Source organism: Haliaeetus albicilla, chromosome 6, assembly GCF_947461875.1.
Source record: "Haliaeetus albicilla chromosome 6, bHalAlb1.1, whole genome shotgun sequence".
NCBI lineage: Eukaryota > Metazoa > Chordata > Aves > Accipitriformes > Accipitridae > Haliaeetus > Haliaeetus albicilla.
Genome location: NC_091488.1, coordinates 39,181,807 through 39,199,066, shown reverse-complemented (window position 1 = coordinate 39,199,066; position 17,260 = coordinate 39,181,807). Strand labels below are relative to the sequence as shown.

The following is a 17,260-nucleotide window of genomic DNA, read 5'->3' as shown; positions in this document are numbered from 1 at the left end:
CGTTGCCCAGCTGGCTGGTGCTAGCAGATACACTTCCGCTGGCCTCGGGGGCACGATGAGACGAGGTGTGACAGTGAAACACATCAGAGCACAATTTGACTTTGATTTGGAAACTTTCTCACTCGCATATAGAGGCCTGTGCCATGGCAGTCTCACTTAGGAAAACGGGGGAAAAGCAGCTTTCCTTCTACATAAGTATTTCAGTTCTTTCAAATATTGTGACAACTGGTCAGCACTGGGTGTAACAATTCAAGTGCAAGAACCAGGCTTAGCAAGTATAATGAATACAATGTGGCTACCATCATCTTTCTGCAGCGAAGTTAAATCAGGGCCCTTCCAACAAGAACAAAAACAATCTAATGAAAATAGGAAAATGGGCTCCTGATATATTAAACTTTTCTACTCAGATTGAAGTAGCTTTCACTGCACTCTTAATTCACTTGATTTAGGGCTGAAGTCTAGTCCTGCTAGATTAGCACTGCTATTTCCTCGACTGGCTGGTTTTGTGATACACTATGCCTCATTGCCAGTGTTTGTCATTTGATCACAGCTGGTTAGTACAGCAACAGTTGAATGAATGATACCTCTGTTCAAAACAGTCTCTTTTATTCACGTAATTGCCAAGATATTATTTACGTATGAAGTATTGTACTTACTATTAACGACAGGGCTTTCCTTCCTTGTCTGCTCATGGGAGAATGCTGCTGGGTGTAAGGCCGGGCAGCTTAAAATTATATCAGCATGGGCTGCCCTACACTCCCCTACTCTTTTCTTTCCATGTTCCTACATACAGAGAGACCAGAGCCCTGCTGCTCCTGTGACGTGTTGAGCTCTGAGATGGGGCATCTTTGGGTTATGAAAGTTGGTTCTTTCAGCCACAGTTTCTCCTAGTTAATTCAACCCAACGTGATGAACGTACTGCCTAACTTGCACTCAAAAGACATTTCCCATACACAGTTGTGTTACACTCTGTGCTCTGGATGCCATACTAATACCATTGTAATAGAGTTGACCGTGCAGCTCTGATAAAAGACGTCATACAGAAGAAAGCCAGGAGCTTGGGACAGATTATAAGAAATAAACATGTTTCTAAATATAGCTTGTACAATCTACCGGAGACACAAAGTTCTGCTTAACTATCAACTAACTGAAAAACACCTTTTACAGGCTGTTTCCCCAGCTTACACACAGCATGTGTCACTTGATTCAGGTCTTAAATACATCACACTCTAGTGACCTTAAGACTGAACAAAACTTGAGAAGATAAGGCCAGGAGGCTGCTGTTAGTAATAAAACATAATATAAGAAAAAGAAGGGGAGGAAAAAGAGATTATAAGCAAAAATGAGTAATTTGAAAACAAAATAAAAATGCCAAAGCAGGTGAGTAAAACCTGTTGACTAGAGTTGAAGTCACGTATTTATAAGCCTCACAGTAATGAAGTAACCAGCTGTTTACCAAATGGGATGGGAATGACTGAGTCTAATCCTGGTCTAAAATTAGGTCCTAATCCTCTAATTAAGAACTATTCCAGGCTGCCCTTTAAATACAAATTTGGCATCTTCACAATATATGCCATTCACTGGCAGAGACCTGATCTTTAACAGTTTTCTGTATGACCCCCAGGATACTAACAGATATTTAAAATCAGATGATCACCACAGAGGAGTAACTCGAGTCTGAAAATTCAGTATCAAACACATTAATGATTACTGAGCACAAGCAGATTACTGTTTATGATTAATCTGTCTATGGACTAGATTAAATATACCTGATCACACTTCAGCAGAGCTCGTCTTGTTAAACCTCTTGGTTCTGGAACCATGTTATCTTTAGGAGTGTATAATGTGGACAACACTGATTTGAATGTCTCTTACCTGTAAGTGAATCACTGAGGTATATCTTGTATCTCAACGAATTACACAGCTGCACACCTACGAACTTCTTATACCAAGTCCTTTTTACGTATTGTTTCCCTTTGCATTCTGAATAGGTGTCTGAATTGAATGGGATTTCAGTCCAGATAGCATCCTTTCCCACTGCAGGAGAGGAAGAAAGAGGCTGAAGTATGATGCTGCATACAGAATTATGGGCAACAAGTATGTTCAAATAAATAGAATTAGAAACCTTGATGGAGCAGAACGTACCATGGCACCAGTCACCTGCATTTTGAACAGGAAAGATATTTCAGGGAAGCACCAAAGGGTGCAGATATGATTGATAGAGTGAACTGCTTCTACTCTCTGTGTGTGGTGCCAGTTTGGAATGAGCTCATTCTAGGACCTTGTTAGGGGGACAATGTCTGCGTGTTGGCAAAACTCTCATTTACAAAGCGTGTGATACAGTCACTGTTTTTCAGTGGGTTCAAGCCAGGACAGTCTGCAGCAAACTGTATGTGATTTAACAAAAATACACATGAAAATTAAGTGTCATGAATTATGTGGAAAGAAATGGTGTCTCAGTGTTTGTCAAAGTGATGTCCATTACAAATGCAAAAAGCAGCCCAATTTGCTTGAGCGAGCCCAGCTGTTCTTCAGAAGCTCAGTCCACCTCCCAAGCAAGAGTCTTGTAAGTGGCCTAAAGCAGAGCAGGATCAAGCCTTCAGAAGCAGAAAATTTTTCTAAAACACAATGGCGGATAAATAGTATCCTCTGAGTTGTGCTCTGTTAACTCACTTAAGAAGTGTGGAGTAGCTTATTCATTTTACAGAGCTTTCTTTCGCTTTAATGACAAGGCTGAGAAAATATGAGGCTGTCCTTGGCTCATTTGTGTACATTGGTTTGAAGCCATCCCAGCTGCCATGGGAGCACCACATCACGTTGATTGCATTCCGCTCAGGTAAACAATCAGCCTGGCATGAATTCCCTACCAGGGGTATGGATGGAAGGAGTGAAATCGTGTGTGAACGCTGTGATTCCATAACTCATTTAATTGGTGCAGTACAGCCACCCCCCCACCTTGTAAAATTATGCTATCTCATTTCTGAAAAAAATCCTGATCAGAAGACACTGTACTATACATAAAAGGCTTACCTGAAATTGGCTCACTCACTCTTGGGTCCGCTGGGGGAAGAAAACAAACATTCAATCAGACACTGTAAAATGAACTTTCCCAATATTTCAATGGAAAAGCATTGGTAAGTGATTTTCTACAGCTGACATAAGCTGTAATTTGTGAAACAGAAAGAGTTTTGGAAGCAATGTTCGCTTCTGTATTAAATTAAAAGAAAAGAAATATATTGCTTACGTAAAACTATAGTATCAACGAGCTTTTAAAAATTTTACTTATGGGACAATACCAGTCAAACACAGTTCTAGTAAAAACAAGAGTTTAAACCTGTAATCAGCAAAAACCAATTCCACTTCATCTTTTTTAAAATTTCAATTTCAAAACTTAAATAATAAAAAGGACCCCTCTGTGATACCTGCCACACAAAACTTGGCTATGAAAGCCCAAAAGCAAGAAATGGAGGTGTGCAATTAAGAAAAAATAAAACTGACCGCTTAATGTGTCCAAGCTAAATAGGAGATAGAACATAAGCTTTGTCATTCATGAAAACTGCACTTGGCATAAACATTTTTTCAGTTTTAACAATCTAGGATTACAAAGAGTGTATTCACAGTTTTTAAATATGTGTGGCATAGTCTGAACTCCTCCCTGACTAATCCCTTGCTCGGCCAAAACTCTCATCCATCAGTGACAGCACTAGATGAGGATTACGATATTATTAGACCTGGCTCAAAACGCAGATTGAAAACGTCCTTTTAAAAAGGCTAAATCCATTTTGTGTTTTATAGGGTCCTTAAGTACTATCAGCAATAAACACTTCTACACAAAAGATGGTATCTTGCTTGTATAAAGTCAACAAGTCAACTACAGTTAGCCTCATGGGGAACTGCAATAGGGAAAGCAAAGGCACTCTCTGATTCTCACTTCTGAGTCAGATAGGACTTTACTTGGGAACCAACCAATGGTCAAAATAGGCTTGTATACACCTCTAAGTTTCACAGGAGAGTAAACAGGATGGAAGAGGACATGCTGGGACATTGACTTTTCCCAACTGCTATTTCTCAATGCTTATTTCAGCCAAAAGACATCATTATTATACAGCAGCCTTATTGAACAGGTAGCAAAAGTGCCTATAAACACATCAGCCCAAAGAAAAACCTTATGTTCCCCATCCAGAAGTCATTAATGACTTTGATAGACACAAAAAGGTCAGGAATATTAATCTTAAATGACTAAGCCTTCTCTAAGGATGAAGTTAATTTCTTCATAATGAACACCAGACAAACTCTCTGTGCTCCTGTTTTTTCCTCCTGCCATCTGGCCACCTTACATCCTCACACGATACAGCCCTGATCTCAGGCAGATCTTCCACGCACTACTGTAACATGCTCAGTAATAAAAAGCCAATCTGGAGACAGTAAAGAGCAAGACCAAATGCGCAAAATGAAGCAAGACAGCCTTTCATATATCCCACAAACATGGATGCTAGAGCTACTGTAAATGATGGTCGGACCTTTGGAAGTTCTTACCTGATTCAGTATTGAATGCCACAACATTGCTACTTGGACCTTCACCAAGAGGGTTTCTAGGTTTCACGTGGAATTCATAACTGAGGAATAAAATAGAAGAGATTAAAATTTTGCAAACCAAGCATTGTTTCAGAGTCTGGAGCAAGTCAACTGCCAACACACACCTTGGTGCTACTCACCTCCTGGAGAAGAACAAAAAGGCCTCATTTCTTGCTCTGAAAACACTGAGAAATTCCTTGTCCTAACTGTATAAGGCCTCTCTGAACACCTAATTTACCAGTCCTTTTGATAATTCTTTACACACGTACTATTAATGTTCGATTTAATGCACCACTGGTTTAAGTCTGTCTCCTCTCACACATGCAGTTTCAGTTCTGGCAAAGGGAGCAGTTCAGGTGAGATCAGAAGCAATCTCATAAGCAGAGATTGAGCTATTTATTTGCACATTTTTCATTCATAAGAACACAAACCCCCAATTCAATGCTTCTCAGGCCCACCAGCAGTGACAGACAGGGCCAGTGGTGAAACACAGGGCATGTCTTCCAGGACAGGAGCTCAGCCAAGGCAAAGATCCAATTGCTTGAATATATGTTAATAGTAAATATATGAAGTACTGAAAAGATACTGTGCAGCATCTCTTTCTTATCTTTTCATAGTAATGTCGCACAACACCAGCCTGTACTGTAGTTATCTCATGATCTCTTTTCATCCCAGCTGTGTTGGGAACCAAACACAGCACTATGAAAACGGAACAAGATTGAAGAAAAAAATCCAATCCAGGCTCCTCTGCTTAAGACTCTCCCAACCCTCAATACTTGATGGACAGGCAAGACAAGGTGGTTTCTAACTCTGCAGCTCAGCTGAAACTTATACTTTCAATTAGAAGCTCTAGGTAAACAGCTATTGCAAGATAGTTGCAAACCTAAAAATGTTACACAGAAGACACCAGACAGATGAGGCAGGAGAAGGAGTTACAAGGGTGGACACTGGACACAGCTAAGATCTTATATCAAGGGCAAAGCTAGGAACAGATTCTGTATTTCCTTCCTCCCAGCACACACTATCCCAGCAAGCCGCTTCTCAGCTCTCCTGGTTCCAGGCTGGCAGCACCTGGGAATTTCTCACTGCTCAGCAACAGCTCAGTGCCTCCCCGTAGGACCTGCACGCCCTCCATGCCAAAGCACCCTGAGGAGTATAGCATGTATACAGTCAACAGCACCCTCTTCACGCCTTCCCCATGAGCTATAAGCAGCAATCTGTCCCACACATGCCACCTACAGAGAGACTTTTCATACGCTTTGAGTGCATACATGGTGAATTTCTTAACACAGAGCCTTTTTTCATCAGTGAGAGAGATCCATAGGACACAATTCAAAAGGACTGTAGGCCTGGAAGACGGGCCCTAACTTAGAGATTAAACACAGAGCAAAATGAGAATCCCAGAAGCGGGCAACTGAACATCCAGCTCTTGACTTGTGAAGGATCACTTACCAATGATAACTTGGTAGCTCATGACTATAACATAGCATTGTAAGGTATTGCTGAAATTGTTTCCAAACAGCAACTTTCTAAAGAAAAAAACCATACCACTCTCTGCACGGTTGGAAATTTGTAAACTCCATTTGCAAGTCCCTACAAGAGACAAAATAATTCAATCCAGACTTTGGATTACCTCTCATTGCTTCTTGGCTCCTGCAAAACCTGAACAGCTCACTAATTAACCTCACTGGACTAATCATGCAGTACCAAGCAACTGTTTTCCATCTACAGTACTTCTAAGACAACATTTAACTTCAAAATTGCTTACATAAGCAATTGCCTTTATTTCTAGCGTTTTCTTTTCTTTTTAAGGGAAATACAAAGACTGGTATGCTGAACAGATGCATTGTGGATAATTCGTGGATATTTGTAAGTGAAACATGGGCTTGTTTTGAGCTTTAAAAAGTCTGTTTGGAGTAACAGTAACATTTATTCAAACATGCTGCAAGACCATTTTGAGCAACTCATATTACCCTACTGTAGGAAGGAGACATTAAGTAAATAATAAATTAAACAATAAGTTCTAGATACAAAATCTTCTTCGGGATCAACTTCAAATTGTTTAAACAAATACATGCTTTTAAAAATTGGATCTGAGCAGGTAATATCCACATTGGTCATGTGGCAGAGTAACTTTTTTGGTCAAGAAGTATTCTCCTCTGGTACGAAAGGTCCTTATCCAGAGAACTATAGTAGACCAGTTGGAGATTCTTTCTAAGGAATCACTAAAGCAGAAATGAAGATTTGCTAATTCACTGGGTGTTTTAAAGTAATAGCTGGAAGATACATTTCAGACAACATACAAATTAATGCATGCCTAGAGATAAAAGACTCCAAAGAAGTTTTCCTGCTTCCTTCACAGCAGGAACACCTTATCTAGAGTTATTATTGTAATTTTGATCATTGAGAGCTCAACATGGCATGTTTTACTGCTTTACTGGGAGTTCATGATTTGACCTTACGGACGACATTAATCTGTTTATGTCCCTTTGTATGAAATCAAAAGGGAAATATGAAGAGCACTCCCTAGGATTCCTGACCTAGAGTTTTTTGATTCCATAGGATTGGCTACAAGGAAAGAACAAAAACTGAGCAGGTGAAATGCTCTTATGAAACGGGACTGGGCAGCCACAGGGACTTGGAAAGTAATGACGCAGGCCACGTGTGAACTAAAGATAAAGATCTACAGTCAGCATATCTGGATCTCACCTGAATACATAAGGGTTTCACAGATTCCGCAAGCTGGATTTACATCCCTCTGTCAGGCAGAAAATCACAAGCTGGGCAACAGTGGAGGATTTTGAAACAAATTTAAGCATTTTGCTGATTTTTGTACAAATACATTGTCCCCAGAGCCGATATGCCCTACTTTGAGTTGCATCAGGCAACATTTTTAACAGGAAATAGTCCTGTTCCCCCCAAAATTAAGTCGATGAACTTGGACCCATCAATTCTCTAACTCCATAAAAAGACCAAAACAAGAACTGAAGACTAAATATTTTCCAAGCAGTGTTTTTCAAACTGTTGGTCTAGGGACCACTAGGATCTCTGCAAAAAATCAAACCACAGTTGGGAAAATTATGGCAAGATTGAAATAACTAAAATCCACACATGGAGATTTCAGCTCATGTAAACATGTAAACAAAACTGGAGAAAAGGAAAGTAATAAAGAAATGTCCAAAGTTTACCTTAGTCAATTAGGGGAGCCTCCTATTAATAATGTTAAAGAGCAAATTTTTTAAATTAAAATGTATACAATTCTATAGTTTTATGGTAGGTGTTTTTACAGGTGCCCAAGCACACAGGCTCCTTTCCTCTGCTAAATTAAATCCTGAAACAATAGCAGTGGCTGCAACAGTACAAGAACAACCACCATCCACTTTTGGAGATGAAGAGAAGTGACTAGTTGACTGAAAACTGAAAGGGAGAGAAAGGAAAAGTTAGACTGAGCTCATGATTTGATAGAGTTTACAGATCAAACTGTAATTTTAAAGCCATGGTGTGGGTCTCTTCATAGAAAACCATTTAAAGTCTCCCTTTTTCTGTGTCAGGTGAAAGATGGGAAACGGTGAAAAAAGGGCACTTGCTGCAATCTTGTGCACTTCTGTACAAACCACAAGGGGGGCGGGGGGAGGGAGGAATGCTTAGAGGGTCAAGAAAGTATGTAGGATAAAGTTAACACAAGGAAATAGGAAAGCTATATAATGATTATCCCATGTCTACCTCTCAGCTAGACTTATTCATGAGGAACTGCAGTCTATATTCCATCTTTATGTCTGTGTGCCTATGATGCCAAAACCCTAATGTATGCAGTAATCTAACATGTGTCACACCTCTAACTTCTATAAGGTTGCTATCCTACAAACTTTGGAGACTAGGCCTCCCAAATCCTCCCAAACTGCAGAAGACAATAAAAGCCCTTGTGCAGATTAAATGGACTTGACTTACAGTAATTACTGTGCAGAGCATATTTTTCCACCATAGGAAATTGCTATTCCACATGGAACGTTGGCAGACACAGCTGCTCCTGCATTTTTCAAGTCATGCAAAAAGAGAAGACCGAAGATTGCAGAACTGAAAATAGGTGAAGAGAGATTTTCGCCATAATAGGAGGACTGGAGCAGCTGAGTACAGCCCTGGGACTGGTCAACTGCTGGGGACATGCTGGTGGTTAGATGACAATCATGCAGGACTGTCTCAACATACAGAGCTGCTCCATCTCTGCAGAGTGTGCTTGGATAGCAGTATGACCAGACATAGCAAATGAAACTAGGTTTAAGAGAAGGGAACAAAAAAAGAAAGAAAAAAAAGTGCTGGGCTTGTTTGAGAAGTCTTTCTCCTAATCAAGAACCCTGACATCAACAGCGATTTCGTACAAAAATCTGTTACTTTTGTAATACAGAGTACATAAAATTCCAGCATTTTTCTGCCACTTTCTGCATTTTTCTGCATTGCAACTTTCACTGTAGTTCTCATTTCTTGACCCTTGCTGTTAACAAAAGGTAAGCTCTCTGCATCGCTAGATTTTTTTTCTGGTATGTGATTAGCACATTTTGGGTGCTAACTACAATACAAAACAATACTAGGTAATGGTAATAACAGCACGAGCAGGCAGGTATGAATTATTGTGTATAAGTGCACAAAAAACTTATTCAGTAGAGGGTTGAAGACTTACTTGGTATGGCCTTTGAGTAAATTATAGTAACATTCTCTTTTTTTGTTTCATACCTTTTGTAAGACATATGAAAAAACTTTTCAAGGAAATCATGTACACACATTATAATAAGGGATCTAGTTGAAGATGTCCCTGCTTATTGCAGGGGGGTTGGACTAGATGATCTTTAAAGGTCCCTTCCAAACCAAACCATTCTGTGATTCTATGATTCTTTGATAAAAACAGTTTGGTACATGTATATATCCTAGACATTTCACGTTTACCTCACAGTTTTGGTTGGTTGGTTGGTTGGGGGGTTTTTTTGTTGTTTTTTGGGGGGGGCCTTGGGTTTCTTTTTTTTTTTTTTAACATTTCCTGTTATTTATACTCCTCAAGAGACCCCATAGCTGGAAATATACTTTGCCTTGGGACACAATGTAACCCAGAAGTCCAAAAGACATCACTCAAAATGTTTTTAAAAAGGAGAGAAGTATATTTGAAATCACCAAACTACTTAACCCAGCAAAGGATCAATACCTAAAGAGAAGTTTTACAAAGCTGTGGAATGCAAGCATCACAGGCTTTTTGTTTCTTATTAATACTTTTTTTCTATTAAAAATCTACACCAGCAGGCTGGCAGGACACATCCTTTAATGGCTACCTGAACCTCCCCAGAGCTATCTGGCACATCTCTGACTGCAGTCTTAATAATTTTCTTTACTACCTTCCAATTACTGCCAACAGAAACATGCATGAGAACTGTTTTCAACAATATTCAGACTCTTTTTTGAAGGCTTGTATAGAAATTAGTGCTGCAATGTTTTCTGGACACTAGTGGTATGGGCTACGAACTTAATTGCCCTTAAACAAACCACCAGAATGAAAGAGGAAACGTACACCTAATTAAAAAAAAAAAATATTTCAAGATAGGGCAGGGATACAGAAATAAGAACTACATATTTTGGCAGAGAAACCAGCAGAAATAGCAGAAAAAGTCAAAATGATACCATATCAGACGACTGAAACACTTAAAAAAATAAATCAATTTTAAGGAGTTAGGAAACTCCAAACATAGTAAAAAAAACCCCTAAAATTCCTTTGGAAATAGGAAAATAGAATTGGAAGCAAAAAAATAACAACATCTGCATTTAATATTCTACACTAGGAAAGGTCCATGAAAAAACTGCAGGTCAATGAAACCGATTTTAACAAAGGGGAAGATGCAGGTGAGCAACATCATTACTACACAGGAGACAGAATGAAGAAAACAAAACCCACAGTAAGCCCATTTCTATGTCAGACTTCTTAAAGTTTATTACAAACAAGCACCTCAAGGAGGGAAATACTGAAAATTGTGGATAATGACCTTACCTTGACTCACACATGGGAGATCTTGCTTGACTATTACCATAGCAGAAGTTACTCCAATACTTTCTAAGGGCAGTTTCTAATGTAAAACTAAGAATAGGTAAAGAGCACAACGTCCTGGGTATGCCAATGAAACTAGGAGTTCCAGTGTGAGCAGCCTTATAATGAAATGCAAAACCAAGGGCCCTGTATGACAAATTAGATGGAATATTACAGGTCTCACTCCTCAAATGACTGCTTGGAAGCTAGACTGTAATTGCTTTGACCAAAATGATCAGTCTTGTAGTTTAGGTTTGACTGTTTTCCAAGTGGAATGAATGGTACATTTCTCAAAAAAAAAAAACCTGTGACAGTTTTCTCAGTATAAAAATTGCAGAATTTCCATGTGGAGAATGAAAAATTAAATTGACAGGTTAGTTCATACTAGTGCATCCCTTTCTCTCATATTTCTTTGCGAAGAAATGCATGACACTTGCATTAACATACAAAACCACCTCGACCTGCATTAAAGAAAGTGGGCGAAATTGAGATTTACAAGATCAGAAACTACCCTTAAGGTACAACCACACAATAATTTAGGTTGGAAGGCACCTATGAAGGTCATCTCGTCCAGGCCCCTTTTGACAACAGGGCTGACTTAAAAGCTGCATTAGGTTGCTCGGGGTCGATCAACAAGCACAGTAATTACACTCACTGCCTGAACAGAGTGAAAACTGAGTAGCTCAGTACTTGCTTCAGACTAACTAGAAAAAAGAAGGATGAATAGAATTTGGCTATTTCTCTCATTTAACAGGTGAAGGACTAATTGAAGGATAAAGACGGCAAAAACTGCAGAAACTTTGGTGTGTGTTTAAGGGTGATACTGAAAAGAGGGCTGAGTGAAATGTGACCTGGATCTACTCTAAAATTCTTGGAAATAATGCAAAGGGTTACAAAAGCTAACTACAGTACAAAGTTGTAATCAACGGTTGTGTATATGTGATTATTAGATCACAGAAGCACATCTATAATAGAAACATTTAAGTAGAAGACATTCATAAAACAAGAGAAAGTTTTCCTCTTCAGGCACCAGTTATACCCAATTAACTATCTGTATAAGAAGGATATATATACAGTTATCTAGCTCACATAGCGTAACTATACCACATGCTTTGAGAGATTTCAGGTAAAAGTTACAATCAAAAGCAAAATATCTCATGAAACGAAACAGAATTCTAGACTGGACCCAGACAGCAGCTTAGTGCCAGGATCAGTAGCAGTTTCAAGAACTCTGACCAACCAAATAATGGATATCAACATTTGAACTTTCCAGGTTACTTAAACTGTCAGAAACTTTCTAAGATGTGATAGTGAAATACTGCAAGCACCGTATTTGGCAGTTCTCCAGGTGAAAAAGAGGCCAATGTACTCATCCTATAAGGAAAAATCCTTTAAATGTATGTGATGTTGTCAACTGTCAGGCATGCCTTACTGCGAGAGAATGGCATGGATACAATGTGCCTTTTCTTGGGCAGAAAACATAGCGATCTCAGTGCTCCAACAAAATTACACTGTACAGGAGCCTTTAGAACCCTTTTTCAAAAAAAAAAACCCAACCAAAAAAACCCCAACCCAAGCAGTTTTGTTAGAAAGCAGCTGACTGTGCCCAACATTTATTTAAAGGGCACATGTCCTCACAGTTAGACAGATTTTCAAATCACTATTTTACTTTCATCGCTCTTGCAATCAATTCACCAAGAACAAATAAAGCTGGCATACATAAGACAAGATATATGATAAACTGCTATAATATATACAACTTTTTTTGTTCAAAAGTAACCCTCACAAGTTGTTGTACGCCTGTGAAAGTCCATTTTCGTTTCCATGTTATCATGGTATGAGTCTGTTAAAACCAAATACTTGACAACATCAGAACTCCTTTTCTTTTTCAGCCAGTGCATTTTTTTCTGGTTCTAGTCACTTTTCAGACAGCTAAATGGACGCACAGAATACTACATGACAATCCTCTGATTCAGAGAAATTTGTATCACATTTAACTTCTATGTTTGTATTTACTGACAGTTGTAGTCACACATGCAATTTTTCATGAGAGACTAAGAGCCTCTCATTGCAGCCTCCGTAACACTGTCCAAATTTCTTAAATATTCGAAGTCTGCCATTAGCTCCTAATCTGTAAAAGCTGCCTTGTCAAAAGGCCAGCTCAAAGGAAGATGGGTGTCTGGCTTACTGCAGAGCTTCCCAGAGGTGTAGCAGTATGACCTATTTGAAAAGAATGTAGAAGAGAAAAGCAAACAAACAGCATGATCTGGCAGGCTCAGATGCACCCAGTTTTTCCCTGCTGCTTGTTCTGCCCCCTTCATACTGAAGAGTTGTTTGTTTTGCTTCCCTCCTGCTGGATGTGGGTGATTAACTCTTTAGCTTCTGGGCCAGGCACTAACATATCCCACCCGGTTTACCTCAACAGGATGACAGACCTTGGGCAACATGACTGCAGACCATCTTTGTCATGTACTGCTCCTCAAGAGCATACACTTGGAGAATTACAGGCTTGAACCGTGCTGCTGCTACAGGACCTTTCTGGTTTAAATTTACCCATGGAGGCTGAGATACCACATTCACAAACATTTTTACTCCTTTTGGAAAGTCTTTGTTCAGGTCTGTCTGGTTTAGCTCTGTCCTGAATTGTCTTCAGCTTTGGATGCACTGAACCTTCAGAGCAGCACAGGGGATTCACACAGCCTCACTGATGGCTTCAGGAAAACTGGAAAAAATAGACTCTCAAATTCAGCTTGTCAGCTTCTCCAAAGCATTTCAAGGCCAAGAGGTTCTTCCCCAGTTAATCCTCCTCCTGCTACTGAGCATCTCTCTTTCCATATAGTTGCTGGTAGTTTTGTAAATGTTGATCATCTGAGAGAGGGATTTCTTTTTCTGTTCCAAGTTTCTTTTCCAGCTCCACCTCTTCTACAGCTCTTTTCTTTAAGGCTAGTTATGGAAAAGTCTGCTTCCCAGTCTTAATGTACTACCTGATGAATTTGCAGACATTTCAGGGACTCTGTTAATTAATTTATTGAGCTGTGTTTTGTTGTCTCTGTTCTTCCTATATTCAGTCAGTTTTGTCCACAGGTCCATTTTCTTCATCTAGTGAGCATTCAGCTCCTGACAAACAGGAGACTTTTATTATGGATATAGGCCATTCCTTGCAACACTGATACTGCCTACATGATGCCAGCTGTCTTAATCACTTTCTTATTTTCCCTGAATTTAGTGCACCAACAAGCCTGTATTCAAATGGTAACAGTAACAATTTCTTCTGCTTCTGCCAAAGCTCTTAAGGTGTCCTCAAAATTAGGAAATACACATTTTGAAATGGGAGTTTAATTGAACAGAGCCACTCTGAGAAGGACTTTACATCCTTTAAATCCTGTGAGACTCGAGGGACATGCACCACTGCAATTTATATCACAGGTTTTCAATTTTGGGCAATGGCCTCCTGAATCCAGAAAGACTTTCACTGTCTTTCCCTTTTGAGGTTGGGGGCAGGAGGGGGATAATAGCCACCACCCCACCAGGGAAAAGTTATCCCCTTTTATCTTAAATCAGCCTCCACCAGTCAGTACTAATCTCAAATCTAGCCTCTTGTAACAAAATCCACGTTCCAAAAGACAGCTTTTCTCTGTGGTCTTTGGTCTGTTCTTGCTTACCAAAGCCCAAAAGTCCTCTCAGGATTGACAGAATTGTTACTAATTAAAGTTAAAAACCATCTTGCCTGCTTCTACATAGCTCCTGCCTTCCTTATGACCTTTCCAATGGTTCTGGTTGGGTCTGCCTGTGTCCATCTTGCTCCCTTTCTGAACAAAGAGCAGTCTAAAAATGCTTTTCTCTTTTGGCCATCTGGACATTGCTCTCGGCTTCAAGGACTTTTCTTTGCTTCCATGTCTTTTCTACACTTAACCAAATCTATCTCATATGTGACACAAAGCGTTCAAGTGTGTAATGGAAAAGAATCTCATTAATAACACAGTTCTTCTCAAGGATGCAACTGTATTATTTCAAAGCAGAACTGAAATGAAAACACAAACAGCATAGCCTGACAAGTTTAGCAGCACCTACTGCCTTTCTTAGTTACTACTCCAGAAATACATTGTTTTCCTGTCTCTTCTAAGCCTTCTCAACTGGAAGAGATTGAGGAAACTGATGCCTGGTCTCCAGTTGTATTGCCTCTTAACAAGACAGAACAACATCACTGCAGTTCACCCTTTCACAAGCCACATGCCTTTAAGAAATAACAGAGATATTCTTGATGCAGTACACAGCAATTCTAGCCCATCTTAGGAGTTCTGGAGTCTCTCAAAGAAGCTCTTTTTGGGTATCACAATTTCCCCTAGCCTTTCTTTTCCAATTCTCTTCCATTCCCCTCCACTTGCTGCAAGAGTTCCTCATTCCTCGTCCTAGGAGCTGCTGGTCACATGTACATCAGCTAGGAACTAACCGGCCAGATTAAACCACACTTTGCCTAAAAATAAAGGTTCAAGATGGGTTCTATGCAGAATTTTGTGCTGTGTTACCAATTTAAGGATAGTAAGAGAAGTGGGCAGTTTATCTGAAACAGAAAAATCCAGTTACCAAAGCCAAATGGATGGTCCTACAGGAAAAAAATGTGTCATTCATTAACTTTCTGATGCAATCAATAAGCAACACAAAGGACAAATGGTTTTCTTCCCTGCTCTGAATTTTACCACAAAAAAGAACAACCATTTTTTATGAGATTTTTTTTTTATTTTGAAAGAATGATAATACTTATTTGGACTAGTTGCATGACATGTATGCCATCAACTGGAATTCACTGACCCATTTTTAACTTGCCAGCTATTTTGAGACACCGAAAGAAAACCACACATACAGGACAAGCGTATCTTTCCTCTCCCTGGCGCAATGCAATAGTCAAGCTTTGCACAGTGGCCCAACTTGCATTCCAGTATTTGAATGAACATCCATCTAAATAAGCAAGCAGCCTACACCGGTTGTGCTGAGCATCCTTAAACCCCAGAGAGAACCGTACATATAAGTCTTGATCTCACATATTGGTTAATATTTCTTGTGTTCACCTTGTTTCTTCATCTGCTAAATTCAAGACATTATTTGATAAAAAGCAGTACATTTTCTTACAACTGACTGTTAATCTTTCTGATAGTAGAGGTCACTTCTGCAGTTTGTCCAGACCATAAATACTCTTGGAAATTTCCTGAAGATTCCTCAGATGTGTCTTATCTGTTAACTTAGATGAAAGAAAAACCAAAGCATACCTTTTTCCTATCAGAACAGGAGTAAAACCAATTTGGTCTTACAAGTTGCAGACAGTCAAACTGTCAGTTTAGCTGACAGTCTAAATTAGTTGGATTAACTTAGAAAATTATTTTTTTTTTTAATTACCTTGTGTCAGGTTTTAGGTTTTCCACAGTAGAATGGGTTTGATTTGTAGTGATAATCGATTTCTCCTTTTCACCATCACTTGCTCCATTTTCAGTTGACACAACCTCATACTCTGGAAAATTACAGTAAAGAGAAATTTGCTTAAATAACAGCTCTTACTTGAGCTTCTTCACTGCTCTCTCTCTTCTCATCTGATTTCCACTCCTACTGTCTAACAGGCTGCAAGGACATCTTGTGTGATCCAGTCTGGATGTCAGTACGCTAAAATGGTTAGGAAAGAGGGATCTAATTCCAGATTGCTGAGTGCCTAGCCCCTCATCCTTCCTCACAATTATGGGGTAGAGGATACTCAACATGTCACCTCTGCCCAAACGTACACTAGTGACAAAATTCCAAACACAAATAAGTATAAACATTCTGCAGTTTGAATGAAAAAGTATCAAAGATGAAAGTATATTTTCTAAATGCTTAAAACCTTGATTAACTTAAGACCTGCATTTTTAAGATTTCCAAAGGAAACTGCCCAACTCACTTGGATTGTGCACTTAGGGAATCTGCCACTTTAGAATGAAATAATTTTGCATAAATTTATTTCTGTATTTATATGATTTATAGAGTCTCACTACTTTCTTTTCATCTCATGGGATGTATCATCAAGCACAAGCCATGCTCTGAACAGGCAATCAGCAACAGATGTTTGGGAAAAAGATACCTCTTCAGTCATAGCCCCTGTCCAAGATATAGTGTCTCTGTAGCAGGCAACCTCTGTTCCAATTCATAACAACCTCTTCTAATAAACACACTGAGCATATTGCTATTTTTTCTCTCTTTGCAAAGAAATTCACAACCTCCTCAGCCCCTTCCTTTTCCCTTCCTAAAACCTGTCTATAATACCAAGTGCAGCTTTGCTAACTGTAAGCTAGCAAAGGAGAAGGTTTTCAAAGAACATCTGCAATGAGCATTTAGATCAACAGCACAATGAATAAAGCAGGTATATTATACTGTGAGGACAGAGACCACCTATCAACAGCTACAAAACCTCTAGAAAACTTTCTTTCCTGTTTTTTTTCTAATGATACTACTAATTTTTGAGTTCTTAACTAAATGCTAGCAATCTTTTTATCTTTACCTTGTAATAAACTCAGTTATTCAGAACACACACAGAGCAATATAAAACTTTAGAACAGGTTTAAAAGTACGTCAGAAAGTCAGCATGAAGGAATTACTGCCGAT

At 39.2% G+C, this 17,260-nt stretch overlaps 1 protein-coding gene across 37 annotated transcripts in view; it reads right to left on the bottom strand.

Moving 5' to 3' along the window:
- The window catches only part of ABI3BP (ABI family member 3 binding protein), a 168,334-nt gene that overhangs the window by 5,700 nt on the left and 145,374 nt on the right, over window positions 1–17,260 (bottom strand). For all 37 annotated transcript variants that reach the window (XM_069785638.1, XM_069785647.1, XM_069785651.1 and 34 more), the window contains 4 exons: window positions 16,028–16,139; window positions 4,537–4,616; window positions 3,031–3,060; window positions 1,876–2,037 (listed from right to left, as the gene is read on the bottom strand). In XM_069785638.1, coding sequence (XP_069641739.1) covers window positions 1,876–2,037; window positions 3,031–3,060; window positions 4,537–4,616; window positions 16,028–16,139 — 384 coding nt within the window. The remainder of the gene's footprint in view (window positions 1–1,875; window positions 2,038–3,030; window positions 3,061–4,536; window positions 4,617–16,027; window positions 16,140–17,260) is intronic.